Source organism: Taurulus bubalis, assembly GCF_910589615.1.
Source record: "Taurulus bubalis genome assembly, chromosome: 3".
In the NCBI taxonomy this organism is placed as follows: Eukaryota; Metazoa; Chordata; class Actinopteri; order Perciformes; family Cottidae; genus Taurulus; species Taurulus bubalis.
Genome location: NC_136591.1, coordinates 14,884,841 through 14,900,058, shown reverse-complemented (window position 1 = coordinate 14,900,058; position 15,218 = coordinate 14,884,841). Strand labels below are relative to the sequence as shown.

At 45.1% G+C, this 15,218-nt stretch overlaps 1 protein-coding gene across 1 annotated transcript; it reads right to left on the bottom strand.

The window, feature by feature from the left end:
• Window positions 1–4,435: 4,435 nt before the first annotated feature.
• On the bottom strand, window positions 4,436–13,136 carry peli3 (pellino E3 ubiquitin protein ligase family member 3). The gene is given in 7 exon segments (XM_079215958.1): window positions 4,436–5,142; window positions 6,040–6,228; window positions 10,148–10,372; window positions 11,258–11,359; window positions 11,704–11,833; window positions 12,939–13,078; window positions 13,080–13,136. Coding segments are annotated over 7 exon segments (1,419 nt in total). The 5' UTR covers window positions 13,113–13,136; the 3' UTR covers window positions 4,436–4,542.
• Window positions 13,137–15,218: the final 2,082 nt, after the last annotated feature.

Below are 15,218 nucleotides of genomic sequence, written 5' to 3'. Positions count from 1 at the left end.
CACACACACACACACACACACACACACACACACACACACACACACACACACACACACACACACCCCCCTCTGGTACCTGTGAGACTGGTCCACCTTGATTCTTGAACACGGCGATACCAGAGTCACCTGCCTCTATAAGCCCCTCCCCCTCGCCCTTATATACACCTGACACTCACTCAAGGCAGCACAAAGCATCACATCACCAGCAAACATGAATACAAAAGACATCGCCGCGATGGTCGGAGACAAAGCGGGTGAGTTTCATTAGAAGTATGATGACTGATAATGCGTACTAACTATTGGATGCCTGGTGTAGCGTCCGGAAGAACTTAGTCAAACAACTTCTCTGGTTCTCGGAATTTATTTTCCTTGATCACAAGTAAAGTAGCAAAGCAGCTGCAACCGCGATAGCAGGGAGTCGTCCAGTCAACACGCAGGTTGACCGTTCAAAAACATCCCGAACAGCCGGAAGTCCGACTCTTTAATACACGGTTTTCCGTCATGAACATCTAACATTTCTATTGGCTCTAACTTGTCTAAGAGGAGGAGAATTGTGTTTTCATCTTTGCTCACAAGGCTGGAACGTGCAACGACCGGTCTGCTTCTCTAATGTCAATATACTGATAAACAGGTGTGAGTGTTGTAGTGCAAAGCGTGGAACCTTGAGGAACAGACAACCGGACTGTTCTCACAGAAACTTCTCACAGAAAGTATTTGTTAAACTGACCTCGCACAACCTGAACTCTAATAGACATAAGAATAATGAAATGAAGAATATCTACAGAATAAAACGATTTATATTATCAATGACCTTTTTCTTTTAAAGAGGAAGCTTGACTTTGTTAATTCTCAACTCGAAGAGTTTAAACCAGAAAGCATTGAGTATTAAGCGTATCTTTTATTAAACATGCACATGTTTGTTTTCAAGTGAGTAGAAAGTTTCCAAAGATACCAAATAACAATCATAATAATCATAATAATAAATAGTGAGGGGGCAACGTGCAGAATATATGGATTATTATGTGGAACAAATGGGTTTTCTAATTTAAAATGATTAGAATTGAGATAGAAAAGTGTTAATTCTTTTCAAAGTTACATTTCAGTGTTTAAGATCTGAGTTGAGGAGCTTCGCTGATTGTCGTCGAGGAAAAATACGTTAAATTCTCATTTCTGTTCTTGAGATTCGACTCCAACAGCTTCTTCGTCCGCCTCCATCCAAACTTAAAAAGGCCAAACAAGGACTTTCCCTCATCTTGTGTATGTACAATGTATTTATTCTCTGGAGTCTCCTTCAATATTAAGGGAAACACAGTCAGTGAATTTAATTAATTTATTCACCTTCACATATTTGGGATCTCCCATCCATTTGCTCTAGGCAGGTTGGATCTAACGCAGCGCTGCAGACAGAAACCCGGTTCCACCTGTACGTATGGTAATGGAGAACCTGACAGCTGTTTGTTTCCACAGAGGAGTTTGCGGAGAAGGCCATGGACAATTTCATAGGTAACAAAGAAGACAAGAAGGAGCAGCCGAAAGGAGAGGCCGAACAGGAGAAGCCGAAGGACGACAATGGCTTCGGCCTCGGAGATGCCCTCTCGATGGTTACTGGAGGAGACGATGACAAGAAGAAAAAGGAGGGCGAGGGAGGAGGAGGTGGGTCCTTTGGTCTGGGAAAATTGATTGGTGATTGGTTTTGAATAACATTTTGGTGAAACCGCGTGCCGACCTGTCAGTTCACCATTTTCGCCTACCCACAATCCAGCGTGGAACTCTGGCTCTGATGCTCTGGCGGCTCTCATCCAGCATCCGTAGCATAAAGCTACAACAAGATTAATAAATATTTCGTAGATTTCACACAAAATCGCATCCAGAATGCCTTTAGCTCTGCAGGTACATCCACATGTGGACCTGATGAGGGTTCTAGATGGAAAAGTCAGACGATCAGTGAAGTTAATCCTGGATAATAATATTATGTTACTGTTTAAAAACATGCAGCTGTCAATCTGATTCAGGGTCCATTTTGGCTTTTTGTGGTATATTTTTTAATATTCTCTTGTCTCTCTCTCACTTTTGTCTCAGTCGCTAAGGCGATGGGTGCCCTCGGCGGCCTCTTTAGTTAAATAAAGACCCTGCAGACCACCTCCTGAATCAGCTCCAGACCATCACACCGCCGCCCGCTGACTGGGGGAGGATCAATGCTTTCAATATTTTCTAATGATTTGAAATTTAAATAATTAAAAGGAGAATAAATCAGTTGGTGAGGCCCATGTTTGTTTTCTTTACTGTTTTTTTCCACCATGAGAATGTACTGACTCACCTGATTGGTGGACTGATCCAGACAGACGCACTTGTGTTTTTATTTATTTGAACTTCTCTCACTAAACATCATCGGTGGGCTTTCAAACATAACCAACTCTAGGAGGCGCTATAGAGCCATTTCTTTATACCCAAATGTGAGACCCCTAAAATATAAAAGTTTTCACCAGTCCTGATATGCATGTCAAATTTAACAAGTTTCGGGATATGATGAAGTTCCCCAAAAAGGCAATTGAATTGGCAGAGTAAGAAAAAGAAAGCATGACAGATTCAATAGGGCCTTCGCTGGCCCGACGTTGTTGGTGCTCAGGCCCTAAATATCTTTTTTTCTTCTACGAATACCTTCAGGGTGGAGGTACACATCAGAAGTCAAACTAGCTCTGAACAAGAAAAGCGAGCGCGAGTATAAACAAAGCTTAACAAATGAACAAATGAATGTCCAGCAGCAGCTCTGTGGGGCATCCAGACAATATGAGCACTCTCACAGACAAATTGTTTTAAATAAGACAACGATCATCAGTCAAGGTTTAGTTACAACACTAATCAGTCGGAAAGCAATGGATTGACATAAACTATTAGTAATATAATCTACAGTATACTTTACAGGTGCACATACTACAGCCTTGTGTTTATGGCCAATGCTAATTGTATAATATTGTGAACACTGGTTTTCATTTGGCAGCCGAGCCCAAGCACAACAATTATTTTATTGATGTTAATATTCACTGATCAAGTCCCACTAAAGTTCCTTACTTTGGTCCGGACGGGGTCTTAACTGTGTTTGCCAGATGTGACGTCAACCCGGCCAGTTAGCTGAGATATCGTGCACATTGAAAGATATCTAAAATTGTAATGAAAGCATAATTTTCTCGACAGTCATTAGGGATGTTTCTTACATACAGTACGTGCTCTCCATCGTCAAGTCGTAAAATATAAGTCCTCTGGTACCTGTGAGACTGGTCCACCCTGATTCTTGAACAGGGCGAGACCAGAGAGTCACCTGCCTCTATAAGCCCCTCCCCCCTTATATACACCGTACACACAATCGAGGCATACAAAGCGTCACATCACCAGCAGACATGGATCATTTAATCTATTTAAGCTGTAGTACATCACCGTGTCAAACAGAGGGCAAATGAAGAGATACTTGACATTGAATATTGCCAGTTGATGTTCGGGGGTCTGGCACAGATGTAATAAAACTACAACCCTGCGGCAGCTCTGGTGGGGGGCAGCGGCCCTCTGCGTCCGCTCTGCAGCGTGACCTTTTCAGCAGATATCACATGATGAGCAATATGTGCTCTTATCCAATCCATAATATGCAAGTGTTGGAGATGTGTGTGCAGGTGCAGCTCTGGTGGAGTTCTTCACTCTGAACAAGCTGAAGGCTTCGTCAGTGCTTTGTTCAACATTTCCTTTGGTGTTGAAAAGGTGCCGTGCAACTCTCCTGATGACAGAGCTGCCTCCTCCCCCCTGATGGGGAGGCACAGGGTGCTCGGTGACCTTGAGTTATTTTTAGCTCGATGGGGGCGCTGCAAACTGGGAGCAAAGGCTGAGAGATACTCTGTGGAGTCTGCAGCTCGCCACGGTGTGATGATTGCTTCGTGCTCACCGAGTGAGGCGCTAAGACAACGAAGTCAGGTGGGTCGAGACACCGAGATCAACTACAGTACGCCAACAAAGACAGTGAAGTAGAAGACTGACAAAAAGTGCTGGATTAAAAAACAATTAAGAAGGTTTGTTTCCAAGAAAATTCCACAAATAAATTGTGATGAATCTCTACGCTGGAAAGTTTGGGGAATTCACCTTTGTTTTCACCTTCCTTTGTTTTTACCTTCCTTTGTTTCACCTTCCTTTGAGCTCGCTGAGCCTCGCAGGCGACTGCCAACATGGTTTTTGTTTCTTTCGTGTTGCTGTCGTCCAGTCAAATGGGGTGCGGGGCTGAGACTGGGCAGCTACTTAAGAGAAGAACAAAAGATCACTCGACGCGTGCGCATTTCAACACAATTTATTTACATATTCTCCATACACCTCATATTCCATTTGAAGCCTTGGCAATCTACTATTGCACGGCACATTCAGTTCATCATGTCAGCGGTCCTTTTCTTGGATTTGTCATCGGTGCTTTCTTCTTCGTCCCACACTTGAGTGTTCAGATTTTTGTTCTAGCACACGCTCTTTACTCAGCGCGTCCACCGTCACGTCACTTGTGGCCCCCGGGTGTCCTCAGTCGACGGGGCCTTGGAAGATGAGTTTGATGTGGCCCTGCTCCCCTGTCAACCAGGTGCCGCAGAAGGGGCAGGCAGCATGGAAGGCGTGGGTGCCGTGGGGCAACGGGATCTGGCTCCACCCCGCCACTGTCTTTTCGGAGCATACGTGGCCGCAGGGGCAGAAGGCGTGAGTAGGCGGCCCGGCATCCAGGTACAATCCTCCCTCACAGCCCAGCCACAGCGGCACGTAGGGGCCCACTCGCCGGCACATGGGGCACTCCCTCTCCCCGGTGCTGGCTGGTGCCGTGCCCCCGGGACCGGCGGGACCCTTCTCCTTGCGGTAGCCCCAATTATGGTAGCCATGTACGTGGCCGCAGTTGACGTAGACCCAGGGCTGCTTCTTGTCGACGATCTCGCGCTGGGCCAGACTAGGGAAGGCCAGGGTGTTGAAGCCCACCGGACACTGGGGCCGGGCGGCGTTCAGCTCCTGGCGGAGGGACTCCAGCTGTTTGAGGGTGGGGGTGTGGCGAAGTCCAGCGGGGGTCCTCCACAACAGGGTAGCCCCACACAGATCAATCAGTGAGCCGTCCTGTAGGGTGTTGGACTCGTTTTCCACCTCGAGAGGAGAAGAGAAGAAGAAGACAAAGTGATTTGTTTTACACTGAAAGGGTTCATTAAACTGAGACTGCACTGGGCGGGCACAATCTGTACAAGGGAGTCTTGTAGCAGTTCCCCTCCGTACCACCACATGACGGCACTGTGCTGCACTAGTTATAGTTCACCCATCTATTGTAAGTGGCTTCCCTTTAAATACCATCATAACCAGCATGTACACATCACATTTACAGATGCAATCGTCGGTTAAGAATAGTTCCTGTGACAGTTTGGAGAGGGTGCACGTGGCCGTCTACTGCTGTACATAACTTTTTACAAAAGACTGCATCTCCCACTCCCTGTCAAGTTGTTTGCAGATGACACTGCATTTGTTGGTTGATTTCTACCAACAATGAAAGTACAGTACTTGTGAGCCAGCCTTATGAGTCACAGTGGCCGACCATTGACCCCTGAGCAGGGACATAAAGGTGTTTGGGGTATAACTGTCTATAGAGCTAAAACATTCAAACATTGAATACATACATATGATGTAATGTGATCATGCTGGTATCGAGGGAATCCATACATTCGCGGTAACGGCGACACTGACAACCCTTTCGGGTCACGTCAGGAAATGTCTGGACAAAGTGGTGCAAGATTTACACCAATGGGGAAAAGGGACAAGATTCCATAGCATTATAGAGGACTTCATTTCCTACCTTCTTTAAAATAATGCAAAGTATATAAAACAGCCAGGTTCTGCAGTACCAGGATGTTCACTTCTTTGCATTACATTAAGGAACCAATTTCTACAGAAATCTCTGCAGTTCATGTGTCAAATCAAGGTCAGTGACCTCAAACTTTGTGACCATATCGGGTAAAACCTGGGACTAATTTTCCCATCAGCCCTTAGTCTTACCAGTTTCCCCCTCTGTTGGGCCGAGCGAGTCTCCCTCAGGGCAAAGACGTTTCCACAAACGGAGATTTCTCTCCAGACGCCCGGAGCCGGCTCAGACACAAACTCCCCCGCCGGGTGCATCACCAGCACCCCGTTGGTGGTCAGGCCGTCCATCAGGCCGTCCGACGTCCTCCATTTAGCAGCGCGCTCCTGAGAAACACAAACCAACACACACGGAGAGGCCGACGTAAAGGTTAGAGGGATGTTGAGGAGACACAGAGGGATGATAGTGGAGGTAGATGTCAGAGGTGGCTGGCGAGAAGAACCGCCAACGCTGCTTTTCTCTGCTGCTATATTTAGCTCATACAGAATGACTACTGTACTGACTAATGCACGGAGCACGCCCACGCTTAAGAAGGAACCCATCCCTGAGAGAACCAAAGGCTGTATTAGGAACACAAATTAGCTCCGATGGAATGAAACGGCAATTTTCTGCCATGTGTAGCTTCATTAATAATACAACAAAAAAGCTTTTAAAGGGCCAAGGCAGTTGTAAAAGAAACACTTTGAGATTAAGTTCTTTGGAACTGTTGGAGGAAAGAAGAATGTCACTGTGTGCTCAACATTAACGTGTAAGGCTAAAGATAAAAAAGGTTTCCAAACTTTAAGGACCAGTGTTTAGCATTTACGTAGGTGAGCAGAAATGGAATATAATATTCATAACTATGTTTGAATTCACCTGAAACTAAGCATCCTTGTTTTTTTCTTTAGCATAGAATGAGCCCGTCATACCTCGACAGGAAGCACGTTCTTTTCACAGAGTGCCACATGTTTCTACAGTAGCCCAGAAAGGACAAACCACACACTGGCTCTTCAATTTGGCGCTAGATGCAACTAAGTCCTACAGACTGGTCCTTTAAAGCTGCTCTTTTTACACCATGTGAACACCATGTGAACAATGTAATGTGAAAGGAGTCACTTGTAAAGACGAATTATCAGCAACTCTGCACTTTCCTTTCAGCCTCTTCTGCTTGTAAACAGTGCTGGATTTAAAATACAAGCTCATTGTTTTGTTTTTTATGGGTCCCACATGTCCCGTTTGGGTTCAGGCCCCTCATGTGTTCTCATCAGCTTATCTAAGCGAAAAAGCTCTGATGAAGCCCCTGTTCTCTACCTGCTCTGCACCAAACAACAGACGACACCGTTAGAGACGAGCTGCTTCACACAGTGAAACACTCAGCAGCTAAATAGACAGATGTGTTTCTCAGGAGGAGGTGGAGACCAAAACCAGAGCCGAAATGAATTACAATTTAGAAACTCTATTAACTGCAAAAAAATTGAATTGCTTGCTGTCTCTTGATATGTGTATTTGGTATCAAACATGTAACAATATTTTAAGCATGTCTTAAACGTTGCACAGGGTGTGTACATCCAGGCCAAGCCAATGTGGAAATATCTTTAAATGTGCATTCTCTCTACTGGCCAGCAGGGGGTGACTCCTCTGGTATCCTCTGTATAGAAGTCAATAGGAAAATTACTCTACTTCTCTCTTGATTTATTTAAACTAATCGTATGCTGTGATGTCACTTCCTCCTCCAAGCCCTGGACCGGAAGGGTCTGACGGAGGAGGAAGTGATGAAATCTTTAGGACTGAAACTTCTCATGCATTATCTATCAACGACACAATCTCATCCATCAAACAGTTCAGAGGTGAACCTCAGAGACTGACTTTGAATAAAAAGGACAACATTTGTTCTGTATATCAGCATGAATGTAGTAATGTAGTCCTGATGGAGGAGTTATACAAGCCTCTGTCGTGATGTGTGTGTGTGTGTGTGTGTGTGTGTGTGTGTGTGTGTGTGTGTGTGTTGAGCTGAGCACTGGTGCTGATGTTATCTCTCTGACTGCTGGCCTAGTTGTCGGGGTTCCTGATTATTCTTGCATGGAATGACGTCATATCATGAGAAAGCTATTATTGGCTTGCATGGCTTAGGTGCACCTACATGTCACGTTTTAGACCGCCCCGCCCCGTCAGCTATCCGCAGAGGGTTGGAAACTTTTCAATATCAAAGAAGAGTCTGATAACTGAGTACAGTACTCTCTGGTTCGTTCATTGGGGAAAATGGCATGTTACAAATGCCATTCCAATACTCAGATGGGATAGGGTTGGGGTCTTCTTATAATTGGCCACTAGCTGTAAGCGAAACTTTGGCGGGAGGAGGCTCCGGACTCACTGAATTGGAGATACAGCAAGACCAGGGAGTGTTGTGCTGAGTCGGCTTGATGGAGCATGACGGTGTTAATGAACACAAGCAGAGTGCTCCTTTCTATTTTAGGGTCATTCTGGTTAATTCCAAGTGATGTCTTCGCATCGTAGTCCTGGCAGTCTCTCCGACCAGTGATGATGCAATTGTGATCAAATGGAGGGATTGCAATTTTGGTTTGTATTTTGGAGCTTTGACCACCGGTTATGTTGTTATATCGTTGCTTCTTTTTACGATGACAATAAAAAGCCTTATCCTTATCCTGGTGGCATATTATGATAACATTGTATTCTTCAAAGTAAGAGCTCGGTGGAGCATGGCTTTTGTCGCTAAAAATAGGTCCAACAATGTGAGAAATGAGCGAGCCGGTTGGCAACAAGCCAACAGCAACCCACTAATTCCCAGATCTCAATAATCTATTTTGGTTAGAACAATATTATTATAGCAGAAGAACTAAATATGTTAAAAAGGACTGAAGTATAACATGATGTATGTCCACTGACCGGTTATCTGACCAGACACATCTCCAATAGCTTGAGACAGTTACATCCGCCTAGAACACACACATACACACACACACACACACACACACATGCACACACGCACACACACACACACACACACACACACACACACACACACAGAGAACACTGCTCCTTCCTCTGCTTCCTTGAGCCAGGTCACATAGGGTGCATCCCAGGTCTCTAAATTATCGTTTCCTCGCTCCTCGCTTGAACCGGAAGTGGTTCTGCGGCGCCATCTTGACGGCCGTGCCAAAGCTCTTATTCTGCTCTGAGGAGCAAGGAGGGATCATGATCGAGGAGCCCCGAGAGCAGGCTTCCAGGAAGCCTTTTAACGCTGGACACGCCCCCTCGCTGTTCATCTGTTATGTGATTGGACGCTGCAGCTGGTGGACTGATGGAGTTTCATACCAGAGACGATCACAGATTAAACTCAAGCTATATATTAGATTTGTTTTCTGATTCACCATCTGGTTAAAACACTTTTTACAACATGTATCGTCCTTTCATTCAGTCACGTGAGGCTGATTATTCTGTGTGATTGTACTGTCGGTTTAATTTAAGTTTATCCTGAAACATTGAGCCTAAAAGAAACCATAATCATATTGTGGGTTATTTTATAATGATGTGACAATCAGAATTTCAAAACATACAGACGTAAATAATAATAAAAATAAGTTTGTTGTTTACTGTTTTTCCACTGCGCGTATAAGCAGGACACAGAACACAGTATAAATACCACACTGTGTATAAATACGCAATGCAATTTGTTTAACAGGTAACAGACTACAGAGAAAACATCTCCACTCTGACAGTGATGATAACTGTCTTTAGTAGTAGTAGTAGTTTAACGCTATTAACTCAACTGCAAACATTATACAATCATTTTTAATCAATATTTTAAGTGGATTTTTATTGCAATGTTCGCTAAACCTGTCCGGAGCAGAAAACAATTCTGTTCTGATGATCATGTTTACAGACACAAACTCTGTCAGCTGTTAAACGGTGATCAGATCAAATGTTATCCGCTGTCAGTCAGCCGCAGTCATCAGAAACCGACATCGCTTCACGTGACGCTTCGCATTGTTTCCTTGCGTCTCTCCGTGTATCCCTGGTGGGAAGGACTAAGACGCAAGGAAAGGACGCAAGTGAGGAAAATGGGGATGCAATTTAGAGACTTGCACCGATACACTGACACACTTCCTCACAGCTATGATGTCACCCGTGGGCGCCATAGTAACATCCCTGATGTTGCTCTCACCATGGTTGCCGTGGTTACCGATCACCAAGCGTTTTTTTTTTATACCAGGAGACGCCCCGGCGCCCACGAGGGAGAACACTCACCCCCAGGAAGATGTTCTTGGAGGAGTCGAAGCCGGCGGCGTAGATGCGCGCCGTGTAGGGAGCGCTGCGCTCGCACATGATGCGACAGGCGTAGCGGGAGATGGTGCTCTGGGCAGACTGGCCTCCGCCGCCGCCCTCCCCGGCTGAGCCCCCGCCCTGACCGCTGCCACTGCCCGCCGTATCCGTCACCACGAAGTCGATCATGCTCTCCGTGGACCGACCAATCTGAGAAAGGCCAGAGAGGGGAATTAAAAATCATACAGCAACGACCAACAGACGTATAATAAGGGTTAGTTCACCTCTGTCTGGAATACTAAATCAACCAAAACTTTCCTTTTTTTGATCATTTTGGCTCGCTAGACCTGACAGCTTCAGCTACTGTTTGAATAAATACATACAAAGGAATAGCCCCACCTAACTTTACCGTCCTGCTGTCGCTCACTAAAATGCCTGATTCCATGTGAATGCAACATTACTACTTCCGTTCAAACCTTCAACAATAAAAGCCCCAGACACAAACACTGCATTACTTACCAGGAGGAACTCAAGTCCACTCCCGAGTGAGGAAACTCAAAAAAAGCTTACAATATGTTTTTAATCACAAAAAATGCATGTCTGTATATATTATGGATGGTTTACCAGCCAATTGATCTGTCAAGCTTTCATTGTGAGGCAGCAAGGACGTAATAACTCAACGTAGAAGGTAGGAAGAAGTATAGAATGGTGGTTGGCCTATCTTAGACTGAGAGAAACGGCTAACCTCTTCCATGCGTCCAAACACTGTGGAGCACAGTCGGCTAGTGGTCTGACCCTCGTCACGCTACGCTACGATTGACCAGTCTACGTTCGTTGGGGCGGAGCTTAGCGAAAAGGGTCAATTAGTTTTCCCTAATGTTTCCAGAATGAAGTAACCAATCGTTGGTGTTTGTTGGCTTGGCGGGAAGGACTCTTTTTTTGACTTCCAATGTCCTTTTCTGCAGTAGGTCACACAGCTCAAATTCAGAGTTAGCATGGCACGTGCACGTGCAGTGTGTGTGTGTGTGTGTGTGTGTGTGTGTGTGTGTGTGTGTGTGTGTGTGTGTGTGTGTGTGTGTGTGTGCAAACACTGACCTGAAACATGTCTGTGTTGGTGTCATGGGTGTACTCCACAATGACAGAGTGGCTCCGTGACAGTGTGTAGGAGATGCTGTGCTGGCTTTTGTTGCTGAGTGCCTGCCAATGGAAAATACATTATCCAGGTCACATGACAAGGAGAGCTGAAGGTCTGGCCTCCAGCACGATCTACCAGAGGACATTTCCTGTTCTGGAGGGACAATGCTAGCTCCAAATAAAATGACTGATATCATATCATCAGCTGATGTATTATTATGAGAGATAAATTAATGTTCAGGTGTGTGACAAAAGGTACACAATCATTCAGAACATATATACAATACATTATATTAACAGTATACACATACAGTTCGGCACAGCAGTGCTTTGAGGTAAATGCTAACATTAACATGCTAACATGCTCACCATGACAATGCTAACATATTGCGGTTAATGTAACTCACCTTTGACACCAGAGGGGTTGAGACATTGTGGATGACATCAGGTTTGACACCGTTGGCTTTCGGTCTCTTGTAGAGGGCCAGGCGACTTCTTCTACGACCCTTGTCCCCATTGGCCAACGACCCATTGTGCCTGTAATTGTGATCATGTTAATAACTGAGTATCTTTTATTCACCAGTTGTTACTTTGTAGAGTCAGATTTATGTAATATGTAGTGGCTTAAAGCTCCAGTCCACATGTATAAGTGTCCTTGGGCCAGATACGGAACCCCAAATAGCTCTCAAAGGCTGTGTGTAAATGAACATTTAAGTTACATCCTCACGGGCAGATGGCACCTTTTTGCTTGTCAATTCCCATTGTTGGTTCCCAAGATTGAGCCTGAACAATTAGTACTTATAACGAATATTCTGTTTACTGAAATAGGAAACAAACTGGTCACTCGGTAATGATCTTTAATGTTTAATGCCACAGGAAGTCCAAATATAATATCCTCGCATTCAGTTTTTATCCAGTATCCCCAGCCCTGATTATTCCATACGATGCTGCAACACTCTCTCCAGCCACAGAGAGGCCATGATTGGATGGATGTTGTAAAATGTTGGTGGCAGGTAACCCCCCTCCCCCTCTCGCTCTGCAATCTCATTGAAAGTGAACCCAAGCCATTCTCCTCATTCACCGAGTGTTCGTCATCCAGTGCGTGGATCAATAGGTCGAGGAGTGGAAGCATATATCTGTGTCTCTGCACCACACCATGGCTGCGGGAGAGGCGTCCTTCTCTCTCACACACGCACACACACGCACACGCACACACACGCACACACACACACACACACACACACGCACACACACACACACACACACACACACACACACACACACACACACACACACACGTATGACATGTCTATCTGATTGGTGTTCCTCCAGGAGATGAAGGTTTCATTTTGCCACTGTGGCTCAGTGTGTGACTGGTATCCCATAACCCTTCCCAGTCCGTTCTACTTGAGACCTTGGTGACAGGGCAGCGCTTGAGATTTAAAAGCCATACTCACACAGGATGTCTTTTGACCGGTAACCAAAGGACACACCCAGACCAGAGCCCCTACCATACCCAATCAGGCTGACTATCATTTAGATACGGCACGAGTTGGGTCCTGGTTCATGGTTCCTATAACTCACATATGCATTTCACAAGCTCTTATATTGATTAGATTAGATTGGCACTTCAATATCTCACCCTAAGACGATGAGCTCGCCGTACTTGACGGGCTCCTTGTCCTCAGGGAAAACTCCGTCGTGGGGTTGTGAGCTGGAGCCCAGAGGAGGCGAGGGCTGGCTCTTGTTGCAGGATGGACGCAGCTCCAGAGATGGGGGGGGGACACAGCGCCTCTGAGCTGCCCTCCAAAACCATGCCCACCGGCCACAACTGGGGCTCGCTGCTGGGGAGAGGAGGGAGGGTCAGGGAGAGAGAGAGAGAAAGAGAGAGAGAGAGAGAGAGAGAGAGAGAGAGAGAGAGAGAGAGAGAGAGAGAGAGAGAAAGAGAGAGAGAGAGATTGTTTTGTTACTGCTAAACTCAATTCAATGTCAGAATAACATGCATAAAACACTGGATGATACCTGAAAGAAGTTTTGGGAGAGAAAGTGGAGGAAAATACCAGAATCAACTAGTTCTTTCTGAGCTCTACGCTCTCACAGAGTATGTTTCTAGCTCGCTACTTTCTATATACACATATTTCAACTTTAGCTTGTAAGTAGGTACTCATCAAAGATAGGAACAGTCACATTTACATAACTATCACATTACAGCATCATAAACATCAGTATACACAGGTTTCATTTTGAATCGAGATAAACAAGTGCAACTCCGACGGGTTTTGTAAATAAAACACTTTATAATCACCCAGCTTGTAACCATTAATAATTACAACAGTAGACTGCGGAGAAATGAGGTTATAATGACATCACCCACATGACTCAACGGGTACTTTTGAAACCTTTGGTTGAGTTGAACGGTCATCCATAGAGGCATAAAACCCACAATTCAAATAATTAGGAAGTAAATGATTGTTTTATAAAAAAACAACACATTCTGCAAGATCCATCGGCCAAAATTTTTACTGAATAGCTTGAATGCATCATAATGCAAGTTAATGTAACCTCCGTTAATGTGAGTCGTGAGCTCCGTTATAAGCAGGACTGATGGTGAGAGACTCAGCAGACAAGCTGGGGGGTGACAAATTGCGAGCTTTAAGTATTCTTCACTCACAAGTGTGTGTGTGTGTGTGTGTGTGTGTGTGTGTGTGTGTGTGTGTGTGTGTCTGTGTGTGTCTGTGTGTGTGTGTGTGTGTGACGTTAATGATTTTCCGCTGTGTGCCGATTATATATATGACTGGCAAAATATCTGAAAAGGAGACTGCCGGCCGATTAGCTGAAAACCAGCCAGGTTTGATCGGTAGCCGACTGGTGCAGCCCAACTACACTGCTTAAAAGAATGACCATTGTTTACTATGTTCTAGCGTTAACTGTTGGCCAGTGCTCAACTGCTATCAGTTAAGGCTAGACTGTTTATTGGCTGACTGAGTACCTACTATCAAAAGCCACTATCCACACGCTATCTTTTAAAACATCCAAATACACATACAGGTTTACCTGACAGCAGCAGAAAAGCCTGCTAACAGCGTTGATTTTATTTGCCAATTGAGCGCAATGATTGGGGTCCAAATGGTGATATAGCCATGCTGATATAGCAGTCACTTCCAGGCCTTTAGCTTGCATCCCTGTGAAAGTTCCTAAAAATAGCCAACAAATGTAATTCAGGAATAAACATGGCTGTAGCACAGGATGGCTGCTGGCCCCAGTCTTTGTGACGTTGGCTCTTCTGGTAATTGTCATCCTCTTGATGTGACTGAAGTGCTTTCTGTTTGCTGACCCAGGGCCTCAAGAGAACAGAACCCCTTCCTAATATGATTGGATAGGCGCAAGCGATCCAGCTTTTTCCACCAAGGCCGATAAACTGATATCGATCTCTAAACCCTATTTATATACTTTAAGATGCATGTGCCGTTTTACCCATGGCGGTGATTTACACTCTTCTGGTTTCTGATATGGAACCCGGAGAGGAGTGCTGCAAACAAGAAAGCATGTCCCCTTCAGACTCTTGCAGTTAACCATCAGATAAACATCAATTGACAAACTGTCGCATCCGAGATTCATAAGGAAGCCCGGGAGGCCCTGATGAGCAAGCACCAAACAGAGGTGAAGCAGGCTCACAATCACTGCCTTTCATTTCAATTAGAGCTTCATTACAATTGCATTTCGATGTGTTTGGTTGCAGTCCTGTCCCATCAAACCAAGGGCTTGGCAATAAAACACCTTGGACATAGATTTATAGTACACCAACAAAATGTCATTGACAAGCATTTAATTAACCGGCAAGAGAGTAGAGGAAATATGAATATTATGCTCCACAGAGTGGGATCATTTCTACCACATACAGTATGAGTCACTATGTGGACAT